The 15,000-nt window shown below is 46.4% G+C and overlaps 1 protein-coding gene across 3 annotated transcripts in view; it reads right to left on the bottom strand.

Annotated features, from left to right (window-relative positions):
• ldlrad4a (low density lipoprotein receptor class A domain containing 4a) overlaps positions 1-15,000 on the bottom strand; it is a 167,740-nt gene that overhangs the window by 46,535 nt on the left and 106,205 nt on the right. The window contains exon 1 of one of the 3 annotated variants that reach the window (XM_063185933.1): positions 1,730-3,764. The exons of the other annotated variants lie outside the window; for them this stretch is intronic. Coding sequence (XP_063042003.1) covers positions 1,730-1,829 — 100 coding nt within the window. The 5' untranslated portion in view covers positions 1,830-3,764. Of the gene's footprint in view, positions 1-1,729; positions 3,765-15,000 lie in introns of those variants that run through there. 3 annotated transcript variants of the gene reach the window in all.

The following is a 15,000-nucleotide window of genomic DNA, read 5'->3' as shown; positions in this document are numbered from 1 at the left end:
CGTTCATGCCGGTGCTTCATTTTTTGGTCTATAAAATGCACTGTTCTGCCCAATTAAACCAACAACATTAAACATGTATGAGTATATTACAGTCGTATAATCCATGACAATCATGGGCCCACTAAGTATTATTTTTCTGTACGTCACTCGATTAAATGTACAAGATATATCAGAGAGGAAGAAGGGAAGGCAGGGGGGGGGACACAACACTGCGGACAGAATTACTGTTCAGATCTTCAGTTGGATGGGACAGTGGAGTCTGAGGCTTCAGCCGCAGACTGCCAAAGTAGCCAGACAGTCAATAAAATTTGGGATTAGCACTTGAGAACATGGCCTACAGCCCAGTCTCTCATGCCTGCTCAACAGAGCAAAAAAAAAAAAACATGGCGCTTCTTTCTACAACTCCTTTCTAGCCTCACCATCTTTAACTCATCTCCCTACAATAAAGGTTGCCAGCTGTACCCTGAGTCTGCCTGACATAAGGGGGAGAGGAAGCTCTATAATTTGTACGTTCACCACTGTCCCGATTAAAGTCAAGTCTACCCAACTCCCCCGTCTGTGCTGCAGCTTCAAGTCCAAACACATGTCTTTGCTTGCGAAATGAGTGTCTGTCTGCTGTTGTTTTAACAGACCTCGTTTAAATTATGAGAATATCTCTGGCCCCGTTTGTTACAGCTGTAGGCTAGTAGACACCGTCTACGCCTTTGTGAAGTCCCCCCCCCTCTTCTTACTTCCCAGAAAGCTCATTATGACGGGCCTTTGTCCTCGCACTTATTCAGACAACTCCGAAGCCCTGTCTCGGTGCTCGAGCAAGAGACGGTCTTAGCGAAGTGGGGGGAAGGGAGGAGACGACGGGCTCGGCTGACTGGCGAGCCGTCTGTGTGAATGTTCAGACTGTGCTGCCGTCGTGTTGTTTTTTTCCTCCTCCCTCTCCGCCTCTCGCTCTCTGCTGTGCTGTGCTGCGCTAGATCTACCCCTTCCTTCCTTCACACAGCTAACATCAATGGCGAGCAAAAAGGAAAAACCCCGAGCCTCGTTTTAGGGAGCACCCGTGTAGAAGTCTACAGCAGAAATGCAAGCCTTGCGTCTACCAAACTACCGGGACATTTTAGTAGGCTGGTGCTAGAGCGAGAGCGGTACGACACTGCAGGAGTTAAAGCGACTGTCTGCGCAGCAGCCCCATCGCCACACCAGCAATTCTCAATTGATGCATATATCGTGTTAGGTTTCACCGTCCACGCAACATACATTAGAAGTTTACATTTGATATCACGACTCGTGAAACATCAGTCACGGACAGCCCTCTGTAAAGTTGTACGAGCGTGTAATCATAACGGGCGTTCCGGTTTTTAGAAAGCAGTACCGTTATGCATCCCAGAATATTAATGCGCCATGACACCCCGATGGAAATACAAACTGACAGATTTTCAACCGACATAAATTATAACCAGGGCAGCAGGCCCTACAAATGCGTCTACAAGCGGCACATTTACACAGCAAAAAATATGTATCTTTCACGCATAATGTCAAATCAAATCACCAGAGCTCCGCTTGAACAACCGCTTTTCCGTAATATGGACCGCCAATAGAACCCCCTGAACACAGGCTAGCGGTTTCAGGTTAAACCAATTATAGTGTATCTCTTACGATTGCTAACGAACGAAGACCAAATGCACACCAAAAAACATGTTAGCTTGCCGTCAGCTAAATAAACTGCGTAGTTACTTACATATATCCATCCCCTGTGACTGGGATCCGGTGCAGTTGCAGGAGCAAATGACATTGGAGTTTGAGTTGATGGAGCTGTCCGGTACCGTTATATTTTGCATGGGGCTGGGGAGTAATGGGACGCCGGGGAAGAGCCGCCGGCAGCGGCCCTACATAAAGGGAGGACAACTTATACAGCAGCCCGCTGTCAGAGTCGGCCTCTCCGGTTCCACATTTCTCACGCCATGCCCGCTGCCTTCCGATGTAGCTAGTGTTACCTATGGTGAATAGGTTCCCCGCATCTTGGCGTTTTACCGATCCCTTTTTTCCTCCAACGTCCCTCTCGCTTTCATTCAAAAGAATGGCTCACTGTTACGTTTGTCATGGTGTGGGCAGGCTTTACTCCCAACCCCTCCTCCTTCGCCTCTAGAGGGGGGAGCAGCTTCAGCCAGACAGGGGGAAGGGGAGGGGAGCGGGGGGTGGAGGGTGGAGGGTGTGCGCAAGAGTGGAACAGCTAGAGCGGGGAGGAAGGCTGGGTGAGAGAGCGAGAGCGCGCAGCGGAGAGGGAAAGGGAGAGGGAGGGGGAGGGAAACAGACTCGTAGTGCTGGAGACTGGTGGTGACAATGGCGGTGAAAGAGGGGCTGGTCTAGCCGGTGGGAGTGTGGGCGGTTAGAATTACATACACTTCTTTAGTGCCAGCCAGGACCAATCAAGGCCGGTATTGAAGAGGGCTAACCTTGGGCTGACCCTACAGTCTAGCGGATATTCAGCAGATGTGTCGGTACCCCCTCCTACCCAAACTGTCTACTGTCTATAAATAACCGGGTCAGTTTTTACCCCCCTCAAAGTCCAGCTGAGGAGGTGAGATAAAAGAGGGAATTGTACACACACGACTATACAGTTGGCCCATACATTAGGCTACCTACTAGACGATTTTATGTTTTGCACTTGAAAAAACGCCCTATCAGCATCCGGCAGCACCAAATGGGACAATTGAGAAAGACAAAACTGCATCTCCCCTTGAAGACATTCAAATAAAACAACCTTCCACCTACAACGAGTCTGCGTGATAGCCTACAACAAACTGCAAATAAAAGTGGCCGTGACGTGAGAGAAACACAGTTTAGCAGTATAGCCTGCAGCCCCAGACAACACACAGTCTGGGCAGAAGTAAACCCCCACTCGGTGCCAGACACACAGCCTGATGATTTAGAACACATGGGTGGGAGGGAGGGAGGCTGTTGCCCTCACCCCCACCCCCCTCTAACCAGACACCAGACAGCGCGCAGGACCACATCACCCACCGAATACCTAATGCTCCTGCCTGGATGGAAGACCCGGTTCTGGCTAGCTCCCCAAATCCATTGCAGAGTTGAATCAACACCTGGGTGGTCGAATCACTCGAATGTAACACTCACTCATATTGTTAATCCCACTTTCTAAGTGTTGAAATAACACTGCACACTTTAGACTACTGTGTGAATTCCAGACAACCCTTTACTGACTGTGTGAGTTTAGTAGGCTACTATGCAACAGCAGCCGATACACAAATATGTAATTACAGTCATTAACATTGTCAAAGTCTTAGAGCTTTATTGTTGTGCATGCCTTTAAAAATTTAAGCGATTTTAAGTGCGTATTTTATTTTTTTGCCTGTGCCATCCAACATTGCGCAGAAAGAAACACTAGTCTGAGTCATTCCTTATTTTGGAGGCTGTCCGATTAAAAAAAAAAGTCACATGCTTAATACTTCCTGTATATCTACGCCCCCTGGTGGCTATTTATTTTAAGGCAGTCTCCATTTCTCTCAGGCAGAGGCTCTCTCGCACACATGCACACACACACAGAATCAGGGCAGGCCTGCTGACGGGGGGGACGGGGGACAGAGGGCCCAAAATTGGGTCCCCATTACATTGTATGTATTGGGTAGGGGGCCCTTTCAGATGACTTTGTCCCGGGCCCGGCAAAAGCTGTCAGCGGCCCTGCACAGAATACTCAGCGACTTACTTGCGTCCTATGTGCTGTGTGTGTGTGTGTGTGTGTGTGTGTGTGTGTGTGTGTGTGTGTGTGTGCGTGCGTGCGTGCGTGCGTGCGTGCGTGCGTGCGTGCGTGCGTGTGTGTGTGTGTGTGTGTGCCGGTCATAGCGTGTCTGCTGTAGCTGAAGCAAAGCCACCACTAGCCGCGGCAGCACAGCAACACTCCCCCACAGCAGAGCTTCAAACAACAAACAGGAGGCCTGTAGATTTCTGCCTTAGCCAGACTGAGAACGAGAGAGAGAGAGAGAGAGAGAGAGAGAGAGAGAGAGAGAGAGAGAGAGAGAGAGAGAGACATACAGACAGACAGACAGAAAGACAGACAGACAGACAGACAGACAGACAGACACAGAGGAGGGAAAAACAGAGACAGAGAAAAAGAGAAAAAAATAGATAGAGAAACAGAGAGGTTGAGAGAGTGCATGCATCCACTCCAGACCCAGCAATTACTAAGACGTAAAGGAGGAAAAAGGCAGTTCAGGGAGAGAGCTCTAGTTTCTTTCCCTGGCCCAACACACCACCACCCTACCACACCCACACCCACACCCACCCACACCCACACCCACACCACCACCCTACCACACCCACACCACACCACCCCGGCCTGGTCGGGTCTCTCCCAACAGCTGATGTAGGATCAACATTCCCCCCCCAGCCTCAGCCCCAGCTCCAGCTCCAGCCCCAGCCCCAGCCCCAGCCCCAGCCCCAGCCCCAGCCCTCTCCCGAGTCCCAACCTCAGTCATTAGGCAGCCGAATGCCCAAGGCTGCCTCAGACCACCGGCTTGATGACTGTAGAATAGTGTGTGTGTGTGTGTGTGTGTGTGTGTGTGTGTGTGTGTGTGTGTGTGTGTGTGTGTGTGTGTGTGTGTGTGTGTGTGTGTGTGTGTGTGTGTGTGTGTGTGTGTGTGTGGTGGAGAGTGTGGGGTGTGGGGAGTTAAGTATGTCTGGAGCAACACATTCCAGTTAGTGCAGCAGAGAGAGAGAGAGAGAGAGAGAGAGAGAGAGAGAGAGAGAGAGAGAGAGAGAGAGAGAGAGAGAGAGAGAGAGAGAGAGAGAGGGAGGGTTGGAGAAGAGAGTGTTATAGAGTCTGTGTTCGTTGGCCTGACCAGAGAGATCCGGGAAGAGGAAAGCAAAGCAAAACAAAAACAACACAGAACAGAAAAAACGACTCATCGACAGAGACGTCTAAACAAAACTAAATACAACCTCCACATTCAATGCAGCAAGGCAAGCATCTTACAGCATGTCTTTCTACTAAATTCCCTTCTGAGCACATCAAAATCATCATGGGTCGTGTTGCGTGTCGCCTGTGTGTTTGTTATTATAAGGGTGGCTATGGTGAAGGTGTTTGGCCCTTAGGGGCCCCTGGAGCCGTACAACCCAGTGTCATGAATGGGGCCCCAGTTCTAGGGTTGCCAGATGCTCAAAAACCACCAGGAGACACTAAATCCTGTCCAAAAATGTTAAGTGGTTTGGTTGGTTCTCAGTTTGTACGGTCAAAGATTTACAGAAATATCTGTGTTATAACATTATTATTATTTTTACCCAGTTTGTCACCCGAAACAGCCCAATTTGGCGAGAAACCGGCTAATCCAGTGCTTCTCAACATTTTACAAACGCCCCCTGGTGCTCATCATAAGCACCCCAACGTCCCCTTGACCTCATCATAAGCGGGTCAATCGACCTTGGGTGTTTTGAAAGGCGCAATATAAAACAAAAGTATTATTATTATTATTATTATTATTATTATTATTATTATTATTATTAATGGTCCACTTAATATTTGTATAAAAAATAAAATGGACTAATACCCTCCAATGCCAACTATAAGCACTGCCCCTCTCAGCTGTATCATGTTCAACACCCCCTAGGGCTCCCCAACACCCCCTGGGGGGCAGTACGGCCCCCGTTGAGAAACACTAGTCTAATCTAAGCCCCAAAGAGGCCAAGTTCAAGGCCGAGCTTCGTCAGCTGGTGTTAAGCCGGCGAGCCCCCTCTCACTGGGGACCAAACCAACACAGGGGTGCATTTCTGGAAAGCGTACTCGTTAACAGTTAGCAACTTCGGTAGTTGCCAATGGGAAATTGCATTGCAACCCAAAAAAGTAGCTAACATAGTTAGCAACTACGCTTTCCAGAAATGCACCACAGCCGCGGCTGGGGCCTGAAGGCCTGTCTCAGAGCCCCATGGAGACAGCACGTGACATAACCAGCGTGCTATAACAGGCGGCCTCAGAGGAACTCTTGCTTGTTTACACTGATGTGAGCGGCGTATACCTGGGAGCCAGGGTAGACTGCTGGCCCGTATGATGGGTATTGATGCTTATCGGCCTTTTTGTGGAGCCGTGTGCGTGCGTGTGTGTGTGTGTGTGTGTGTGTGTGTGTGTGTGTGTGTGTGCGTCAGAGCTGAGGCCTGTGTGTGTGTGTGTGTGTGTGTGTGTGTGTGTGTGTGTGTGTGTGTGTGTGTGTGTGTGTGTGTGTGTGTGTGTGTGTGTGTGTGTGTGTGTGTGTGTGTCTGTCGATGCCATCATGAGTAACCTGTGTGAATATTGTCCCCTATGGCACCACATGTAAAGGACAAGATCTGCAGACTCCACTCCATCTAGACTGGCCACTCACCCTGCACACATACACAGGGAGGGCTAGTTACCTATTTATTTATTTATTCAGTGGCGAGGGAGAGAGAGAGAGAGAGAGAGAGAGAGAGAGAGAGAGAGAGAGAGAGAGAGAGAGAGAGGGGTAGGGGAGAAGTGAAGGGGGGTAATAGATACAGAGTGCCAGTAGCATGGAGAAAGACAGACTGGATAAAAAAAGAAAATAAAGTGAAGGAAGAGACGGAGAGTGAAGCAGAGTGATGTGTGTGTGGATGTATGTGGATGGGGGGAGATGGGGGGAGAGAGAGAGAGAGAGAGAGAGAGAGAGAGAGAGAGAGAGAGAGAGAGAGAGAGAGAGAGAGAGAGAGAGAAGAGGGGCAGGGGAAGTCAATAGTCTGAGTGTGTAAGTCTGGCTAATGAAAGCCGGCCCCTCGGGGGGCATCCCATCATGTAAGCAGTTCATCATCCTGCAGCAGAGAGAGAGAGAGAGAGAGAGAGAGAGAGAGAGAGAGAGAGAGAGAGAGAGAGAGAGAGAGAGAGAGAGAGAGAGGAGTATGAAAGAGAGGGAGTGTGAAAGGGAAAGTGGGAAAGAGAAGAGGATGAGAGATACAGAGGGAGAAACATGAAGAGAGAGAAACAGCACCTCGTTCTCACAGGTCTGCCAGTTCACTGCCCGTGACCTCTCAGCCTGTCAATACAAACATTACACACACATTTCACATGGGCACTTCCAACACACACGTACACACACCAGCACACACGCATGCACACACAGAGACACACACACAGAGACACACAGACAGACAGACAGACAGACAGACAGACAGACACACACACACACACACACACACACACACACACACACACACACACACACACACACACACACACACACACACACACACACACGAACACAAAAAAGTGCAATCGACAAACAAAATATGGCCTCATTGGCCAGTAAACCATGTTCTCAGCATGATATTGGTGCAGCATGTATTACTTAACATGTAGAAGCAGAGAGATCCGTCCAGACAACAACAAAAAAAGAACATGTTTAGTCCATTTCCCCTCTTTCCATTAGTCTCTTTTGGTGGTGTGGACCAGGGGTGCATTTCTCAAAAGCATAGTTGCCAACTACGGTAGCTACTTTGTAGGCTGCAATGCAATTTCCCATTGGCAACTACCAAAGTTGCTAACGGCTAACAACTACGCTTTCAAGAAATGCACCCCAGTAGCCTACAGCTGACTATTTTACTATCCGTGTCATGGCTAGTTATCGCTATTATTGCCATTACCATACTATTATTATTAAGATTATAATTATCACTGTTGTTATAGAGGGTGTTATACCGCACTGCAGTAATACACTGTGGCATGAATGGGACGCCCAAGTAACTACATATTTAGTCAAAATTGAGTTTAAGGGCCGTACACACTTCGCTACTAGTTACTCGCTCAGCGAATGAAGTAATTAGAATGCCAATGTGTTCCAGCGAGACTCGCAGGAGAGTAGGCGAGTACTGTACAAGCGATGCGATATGGGTGGATCCCGAGTTAAAAATATTTTAACTCCGAGCGAGGCGAGTAAGCGAGTAACCAATTGGAAAGCAGAGTTCAGTACTTCTTGCCTGTTCATTGGCAGTTAAAGCCGCGGGAACTTTCAGCGAACGGTCCATGAAAGAGTGGCGAGTAGGCGAGAAAGTAGGTTTGTGTGTGTACACCGCTTTAGGCTGAAATGGTCTTTACACCACCTCCTTTGTCTTGAGACCAAGCCCTATGGTCCAAATGTGGTCCATGTCAGAGATATTGCTTTTTTATTTGTCAAATTTGCAGTAACTACAATATCCAACCTCACACCAATACCAAAGATTCTCTATTCTAATATATTCTAATATTCTGCATATAGATCGTCTCTGCCAGTACTTTGAAGGGCTTTTGCTCAGGTTCAATGTTGTTGGTGTAGTTACTACACTTTGCCTTTCTACGGTGCCTGTGCATGCCAATGAGTTGTCTAGGGGTGCATTTCTCCAAAGCGTATTTGCTAACTGCAGCAGCTACTTTGTTGGTTGCAATGCAGTTTCCCACTGGCAACTACCCAAGGTGCTAACTGCTAACAACTACGCTTTCGAGAAATGCAGCCCAGGTTTGAGTCGGGCCTGGGTCATTTCCCAGTCCTGACCCATCTTTCTCTCCCCCCAAAATTCCGGTCTCTCCATCATCGATTGCCCTGCCTCACAAAAAGGCTAAAAAGCTCCAAAATAAATATACACATGTATACTAATATATGAAATGAATGAAAGCCCATCTGGGAAACTCCAACTACTTGCTACTAGCTTGACTCACTCCATTCACTCCCATTCAAAATGTTTATGGAGCAGAAGAAGAAGGGCGTGACCTAGGTGCCCCTTACATCCCTTGCCTTTCTCCCTCCATCCCTCCCCTTCACACAACCACAGCCCGCCCCCCAACCCCCTGCACCACCACACCGCAGACCACACACCAACACACCTACCTACCGGTACCTTTTATACACACACCACCAAATGTATAACCCCCACCCCCCCTCTCTCTCCCTCCTCATCGCTGTTTGAAGTGCAGACACCAGACCCGTCTTACAGGCTTGAAGTCAGCCATGCAGGTCAGGTCAACCAGAGTACACAGACTGCTGTGCTGTGCTGTGCTGTCTGGACTGGCTGTCTGGGCGGCTTCCTGCAGCCTGGTGCTTTTAATGTGAAGACTATGGCCCACAGGCAGACCCTGTGCTTTTAATGCTATGGCCCACAGGCAGACCCTGTGCTTTTAATGTGAAGACTATGACTGTGTGACTGTAGTAGAGTCACCAAAGCTAGAGTGGGACCACACAAAAAAAGACCCAGGTATTTTTGGCTTAAACTGGCCCCAAACTGACAAACATATCCTGTATATACATTTTTTTTTGTTAAATCATACTAAGTCTAACTACATAATACATACCAATGGCGTATTTGCCATTGAGGAAAGGGAGGACGATCCTCCCTCAAAATAATAAAGCCATATCTTCCAGTAGGCTATAAATTACAGAAAACAAAACGTTATTATTATATCTTTGTTATATAATTGTTAGTATTTTATAGCTATTTAGCGATAAAAACATATACTTTAGCGCTTCTAATTCACATAATAGACCTTGGAGGACCGTCCTCCCTTCCATCCTCATTGACTTCCATTATAAATGGTGAAATTTCGGCCGTAGCGCGGGCTTTACTTTTTAACATTGAAGTGAATGGAGCTTAGGGAGGACTTTCCTCCCTTTAGGCGGGTCTAAAGCCATGGAAGTAATCTGCCTATCAGCGAAGCTGAATTTATCAAAAGCCAATCAGAATATGATGACTTGGGTTGACAGACGACAAGCATGGACTCGGTCGTCATGACAACGATATACAAAAGCGAGAAGAATGCGGCAGCAGTCAGATAGTGGGAAGTTTGGAGTAATTCGCCTTTGGCTAAGCCCCGCCCTCTTTAGTTACAGTTGCTAGGTCGGACAGATAAACTTTCAATGCTGAGATCAGAGTCCTGCACCGGGTCGGGTACCCACGGGTACCCACGGGTACGGGTAAATAGTTGCCCAAACGGGCGGGGTTTTAACGTTCTGAAATTTCACGGGTGGGTATGCGGGCGGGTAGGTTAAAATACGGGTGGGTAGCTCGGGTAGCACGTCAATCAAAATGGTCATAGTACTAGGAGGCTATTTTCTTTTTATCTATTTAGATTTAGATTTTTATCTATTTAGATTAGGGATGTGCACGAATATTCGAATGTCACAAATGAAAACTACTGCAGGGTTACATTAAATTAACCTAGTAGCTCCCCTGTATTCTAATTTCTCTGGTAGTTCTAGATACGATGCTCATCTTTCATTTTCAAAACGAGTGTGTCTGAAAGCGTCCCGCCCCCGCCGACACGACACACACACAGCCAGGGAGAAGCCACGCATCTCGTGCATTTCAGGAATGGGCATTGGGCATTCATAAATAAATCGTGGACACTGTAAATCTGCAATTGGTGATGGTTTTGTAAACATGGACTGTCATCTGCAACTGTTCGGGAATAATGTCACATCAATTTGCGTCTGATTTGGCCAGCGTAAACTTCTGCAAGGTAAGCTAGCCTACTTGTAATGCCTAGCTGTTTGCCAATGTCAGCGTCAACAATGGCAGGTTATTTCAATATCTCTAACGCTAATAATGATAAGCTAACAAGCGAAGTAAACTATGAGTACTCTTTAGCTGAAGCGATTGTATCTGGCCCACTACACTATAATCTGCAACTATTTGGGGGTCGTTTCATATGGCGTTGCTTCGGATTTGTAAAACAAACTTTTCCGAAGTAAAAGCCACCCCTGTAGCCGTGCGAATCGGGATACTGTCTGTCAACAATGTCAGCTAACTAGTTCTAATGCAGTCCAACTAGTGAACAACGGTTCAGTGGGGTTTACTTTGCCGTGCCACGAGAATGGAAGGAGGGGAAGGGAGTGAGAAATATTTCTCGTCACGGACGCACAGACTCCCTCTTCCTGAACGTGCTGCTGGACGTTCAGAGGTGTAGCCTACACTCGACAGCATTTTCAAGCTATTGCTCCCCCCTGCCGGTGCTGTAGATGGAAGGCCACTGTAAATAAGTATTGAACTCTTTATGATACGTCGGCGGAATTTAGGCTACATGTTTTCAAAGGATGACGGTGGGAGTCCATCAATCAAATGCACATCCCTAATTTAGATTTATCTATCTATTTTACCTATTTTTGATATCACCGCAGCCGTTATGACATCAGTCACGTCATGCCTACTTTCGATTTGAAGTATTTTTTCACGGGCAGGGGTGGGTAACGGGTAGAATATTAACGGGTCCGGGTGGGTACGGATTTAACTTTGAAATTACCACGGGTTTACGGGTGGGTGGGTAATGCACTGCACGGGCATGGGTGGGTCCGGGTATGAAAAAATGGACCCGTGCAGGACTCTGGCTGAGATATCAACGTGATTTATGCAGTGACTGCAAATCGCAGCAGTTATTCACCCCTAATAAATAAAAAAACGCCATTCATAGTATTGTGAATATAAGTATTTATTTTCTGAACGGTCATGCGATGCATCACAGCTGTTGTTATGGGCTCTTCTCGCATGGGTATCGATAGGCATTGTAACCAGCACCATGGTAAGCTGAGCTCGCATATCTTTTGAGCCCTGACTCAAACTTGCTAGACGAAAACGAAATCACACAACGTGATGGCTGTAGTAATCTTCAAAGCTACCACAACAATGTGTAACATTAACGTTTGGCGTTTATATCTTCAGTAGCTTAACAAAATCACGTCCATCAGCTGCTAGTCAAAACACTCCTGCCGTGACCGATAGTTAACTTTGCTAGCGGTGTTTCTTCATTAATTAGATCAGAAATCCAAAATCCTACTCTGAAACAGGTTCGTGGTTTGTTTACAAACTTACTGAAAAGTGACACGAATGAGATGGTGGCATGATCGGAGCACACAAAGTATGTTTTTGATCCGTGTGCTTTCTAGTCGAGTGTGCTGCTGCCGAGACCCTTCAAAGCAGACTATCCAGCTGCTTAAAGGGTAACGTTTAGGTTAAATGTATAACTAAATATATACTGGATGTTGTCAGGAGAGGTGTTTTGAAACATATATGTGAAATTCACAGTCTATAACAAAGCCAAACTGCAATATTTTTATGAAAATGTATCATTTTACAGCTACTTCTGAAGTATTGGGCTCCTCACTGGCAGAGCCTTTATGACGTAGATAGAGGGAGTCCAACTAAAGTTCTGGCTCAGCTCTCGCTTGTGGATGTAGGCTTACCAACCATTTTGGTTCTAGTAGAGAGGCTGGGAAAAGTGGACAGTTATATTGTATGTGGGCTATTGAAAATGGTCTATTACTGTGTTTGTGCATTGTGTATTAAAAAAGACAGATCAGCGGGTCTATCGGTTTATCTAGAATATGAAACTGTTCTGGGTATCCGCGCTGTCTGTGACCATGCGTAATTTGCGATTATAAACAGGGGGGCGATATCTAGGCCTATCTCTCCTTTGCTTTCACATGAGAGATGCATTTCATAGGCAAATCTAAAATAGTCTCAAAGTAGACCATTACATAGGCTACTTAGAAATAGCGACTACTTTAATATTTGTTTCCCCCAAAAACGGCATTTGCCGTGGAGTATAACGACATGCCTGCCGCCTAAATGGACTTGCGTCCTCTGTCCATGGTGCTGAAACCGCGGCACTACTCCTTTGTGAAGCGCGTTACAGTTTCACGAGGGGGTTGGTTTACAGGCTACAAAAAGACCAAACTATATAATAGGCTATGGTTGAAGGCCCTACCCTTTGCCGACAATGATGAGAAATAACATGGTCACTCACTGTGAGTGGCATGGCGTCAAACGTTTCCTACTCGGTGCAAAACAATACTCATAGCACCCGAGAAAAATGTCATGTTGTAAAAATGGCATATAGACTATATTCAATTTCAGTTCACTGTTCAGTAGGCCTATTACATGAAACTTCAATAAAGCTCATCCACATGCAGGTCACAAAACAATAGGCCAGGCGGCGGGACTTTCGATTATATTCCCTCCAAAAATGTCCGCATGTCACAAAAAACAGTTATTTGCATTGTCCGTAATTATACCAAACTAAAAAAGTATTCCCGTAGGCTAGAAGAAATCAAGTCTTCAGATGCTATAATCCTCGTTACAAAACTGAAACAAAAATGCCAGCACAATTACCTATTCCTACCTATTTTTGCATTGCGAGCTGTCCACGTGTGTGGTGCTAGGGGCGAAATGTGCACTGGAAGCACTCGTCGTTGAGTTTGGGAGATGTGGATGCATGTCTCCCGCTGCCCGTCAACGTCTAAAGACAATGTCTCGTGATAGTGGTGGGAAATGCAATGTCATCTCATAATCATCTCATATGCGATGTAGGCTCGAAGCGTGCATACGATTTCATCTTGGCCAGTCAGAGATGGCACCAGTTTTTTTAAATGGCTGCACCCTGTGCGCCGGGAAGGCTGTTTTCTTAAAACTAATACAGAAACCTGCTTCATCATTGGCGGGTATGCAGTGACTTAACTGTTTGCGCAAGAGCCTCCAGTATAAGCACCTGTTCGGCGTGATCGAGCACAGTCGCAACAGTTGCAACCTCGCGCATGCAACTCCATTAAAACGTGGACTTCGGTATGAGGTCTATTCTGAGCAATATGAACCAATCGAGTCGGCTTTGCTATTAAGCAAAATACTTCACTTATGTCTACTTTACTAAGAGGTATTTTGTGTAGGCCTAATATTTGGAGACATCACCTTTCCCTTTCTGCAAAGCGCTTTCGGGAAGCACGTCTCTCTCTCTCTCTCTCTCTCTCTCTCTCTCTCTCTCTCTCTCTCTCTCTCTCTCTCTCTAATACACACGCTAACTCGTCCAACTCTTCGCAAGACGACGGCAATGTTTAATATCACATGGCTTGTCTTGTTGGATACCAGGCAAACTTGCAAGCACCTTAAGTTTCGATTGTGCCGCTTGGAGAGGAGGCATTTAAATGTTACAATTTAGGCTATTAAAGTAGGCATCGCCTACACACGTTCCATTTTTTTTTTGAACTTTAACACGTTGTGCAAAATGAGTAATTTAAAGCGCACCGGTTACTAAACGAGGCCGGCTACTAAACGGGGCCGGTGTCTATTTTTCCGATTTTTCACAACACCCGGTTACAAAACGAGGCCGGCTACAAATCGAGGAAATAGGCCTACGGTAGCCTAATAACGGTCTGGCACACCCTCATGGCGCTGCTGCAGCGCATTGACATGGAGGAAACCTACAAAAAATATTATTATTTTAAATAATAAAATGGTTCAGACGGTATCTGGTGGATACTGCCACTGTTTAAGGCCATTTAACTTGTTGAAATTTAGCCTATAGGTCTGGAAAGGTGTTACAATATTATAATCTGGCCTATTCTCTGCGGTGCTTAGTATGTCTGTAGAACGCGGCGACTCCCTCTATCTACGTCGGATTCTAAATGTTTGTTTAAAAGAAGCCGCCGTTATTTTTGACAAAGTTTTCTGAAAATGTTGTTTATGCAATAATTCGGTATTTTGACATATATCACATCTACATTTATGTATTGAGGTTCTTAAAATGAGATTTAGTGGTGTTTAACCTGCAAGTTACTAGTCCGGTTTTAGGTAAAGAGGAAAGTGATTACCACCTGTTACATCACGGGGAAACTTGCACCTTTGTCACAAATACCCCAGGCAATGTCCAATCATATTTTAATAATAATACGACCGTATCTCGCTAACTACTTGAAAACATGCGATTTCAGCATTGAGTTCAATGGAGCGCTGTCAAAACTGTCCGAGGTTTGTCCGAGGTCGTCCTTTTGCTGCGCTGTGATTGGTCAAAAAGCACTTTAGGGCGGGCCTTAGCCAAAGGTGAATTGGGGACCGTCCATTTCACTTAATTTCATTGACTGACCACCTCCTTGTCCTCCCTAATTTTTATGACCAAAAGACGCCACTGCTACATACATACTAACTACAGTCCATTGTTTGTCTATATTGAAGATGGAGCCAGTGCCTAAGCAGAAAAAAAGAAGCGTGCAGAAAACAAAAGCG

The sequence above is a fragment of the Engraulis encrasicolus genome, chromosome 20 (assembly GCF_034702125.1).
Source record: "Engraulis encrasicolus isolate BLACKSEA-1 chromosome 20, IST_EnEncr_1.0, whole genome shotgun sequence".
NCBI lineage: Eukaryota > Metazoa > Chordata > Actinopteri > Clupeiformes > Engraulidae > Engraulis > Engraulis encrasicolus.
This window is presented reverse-complemented; position numbering and strand designations above follow the sequence as displayed.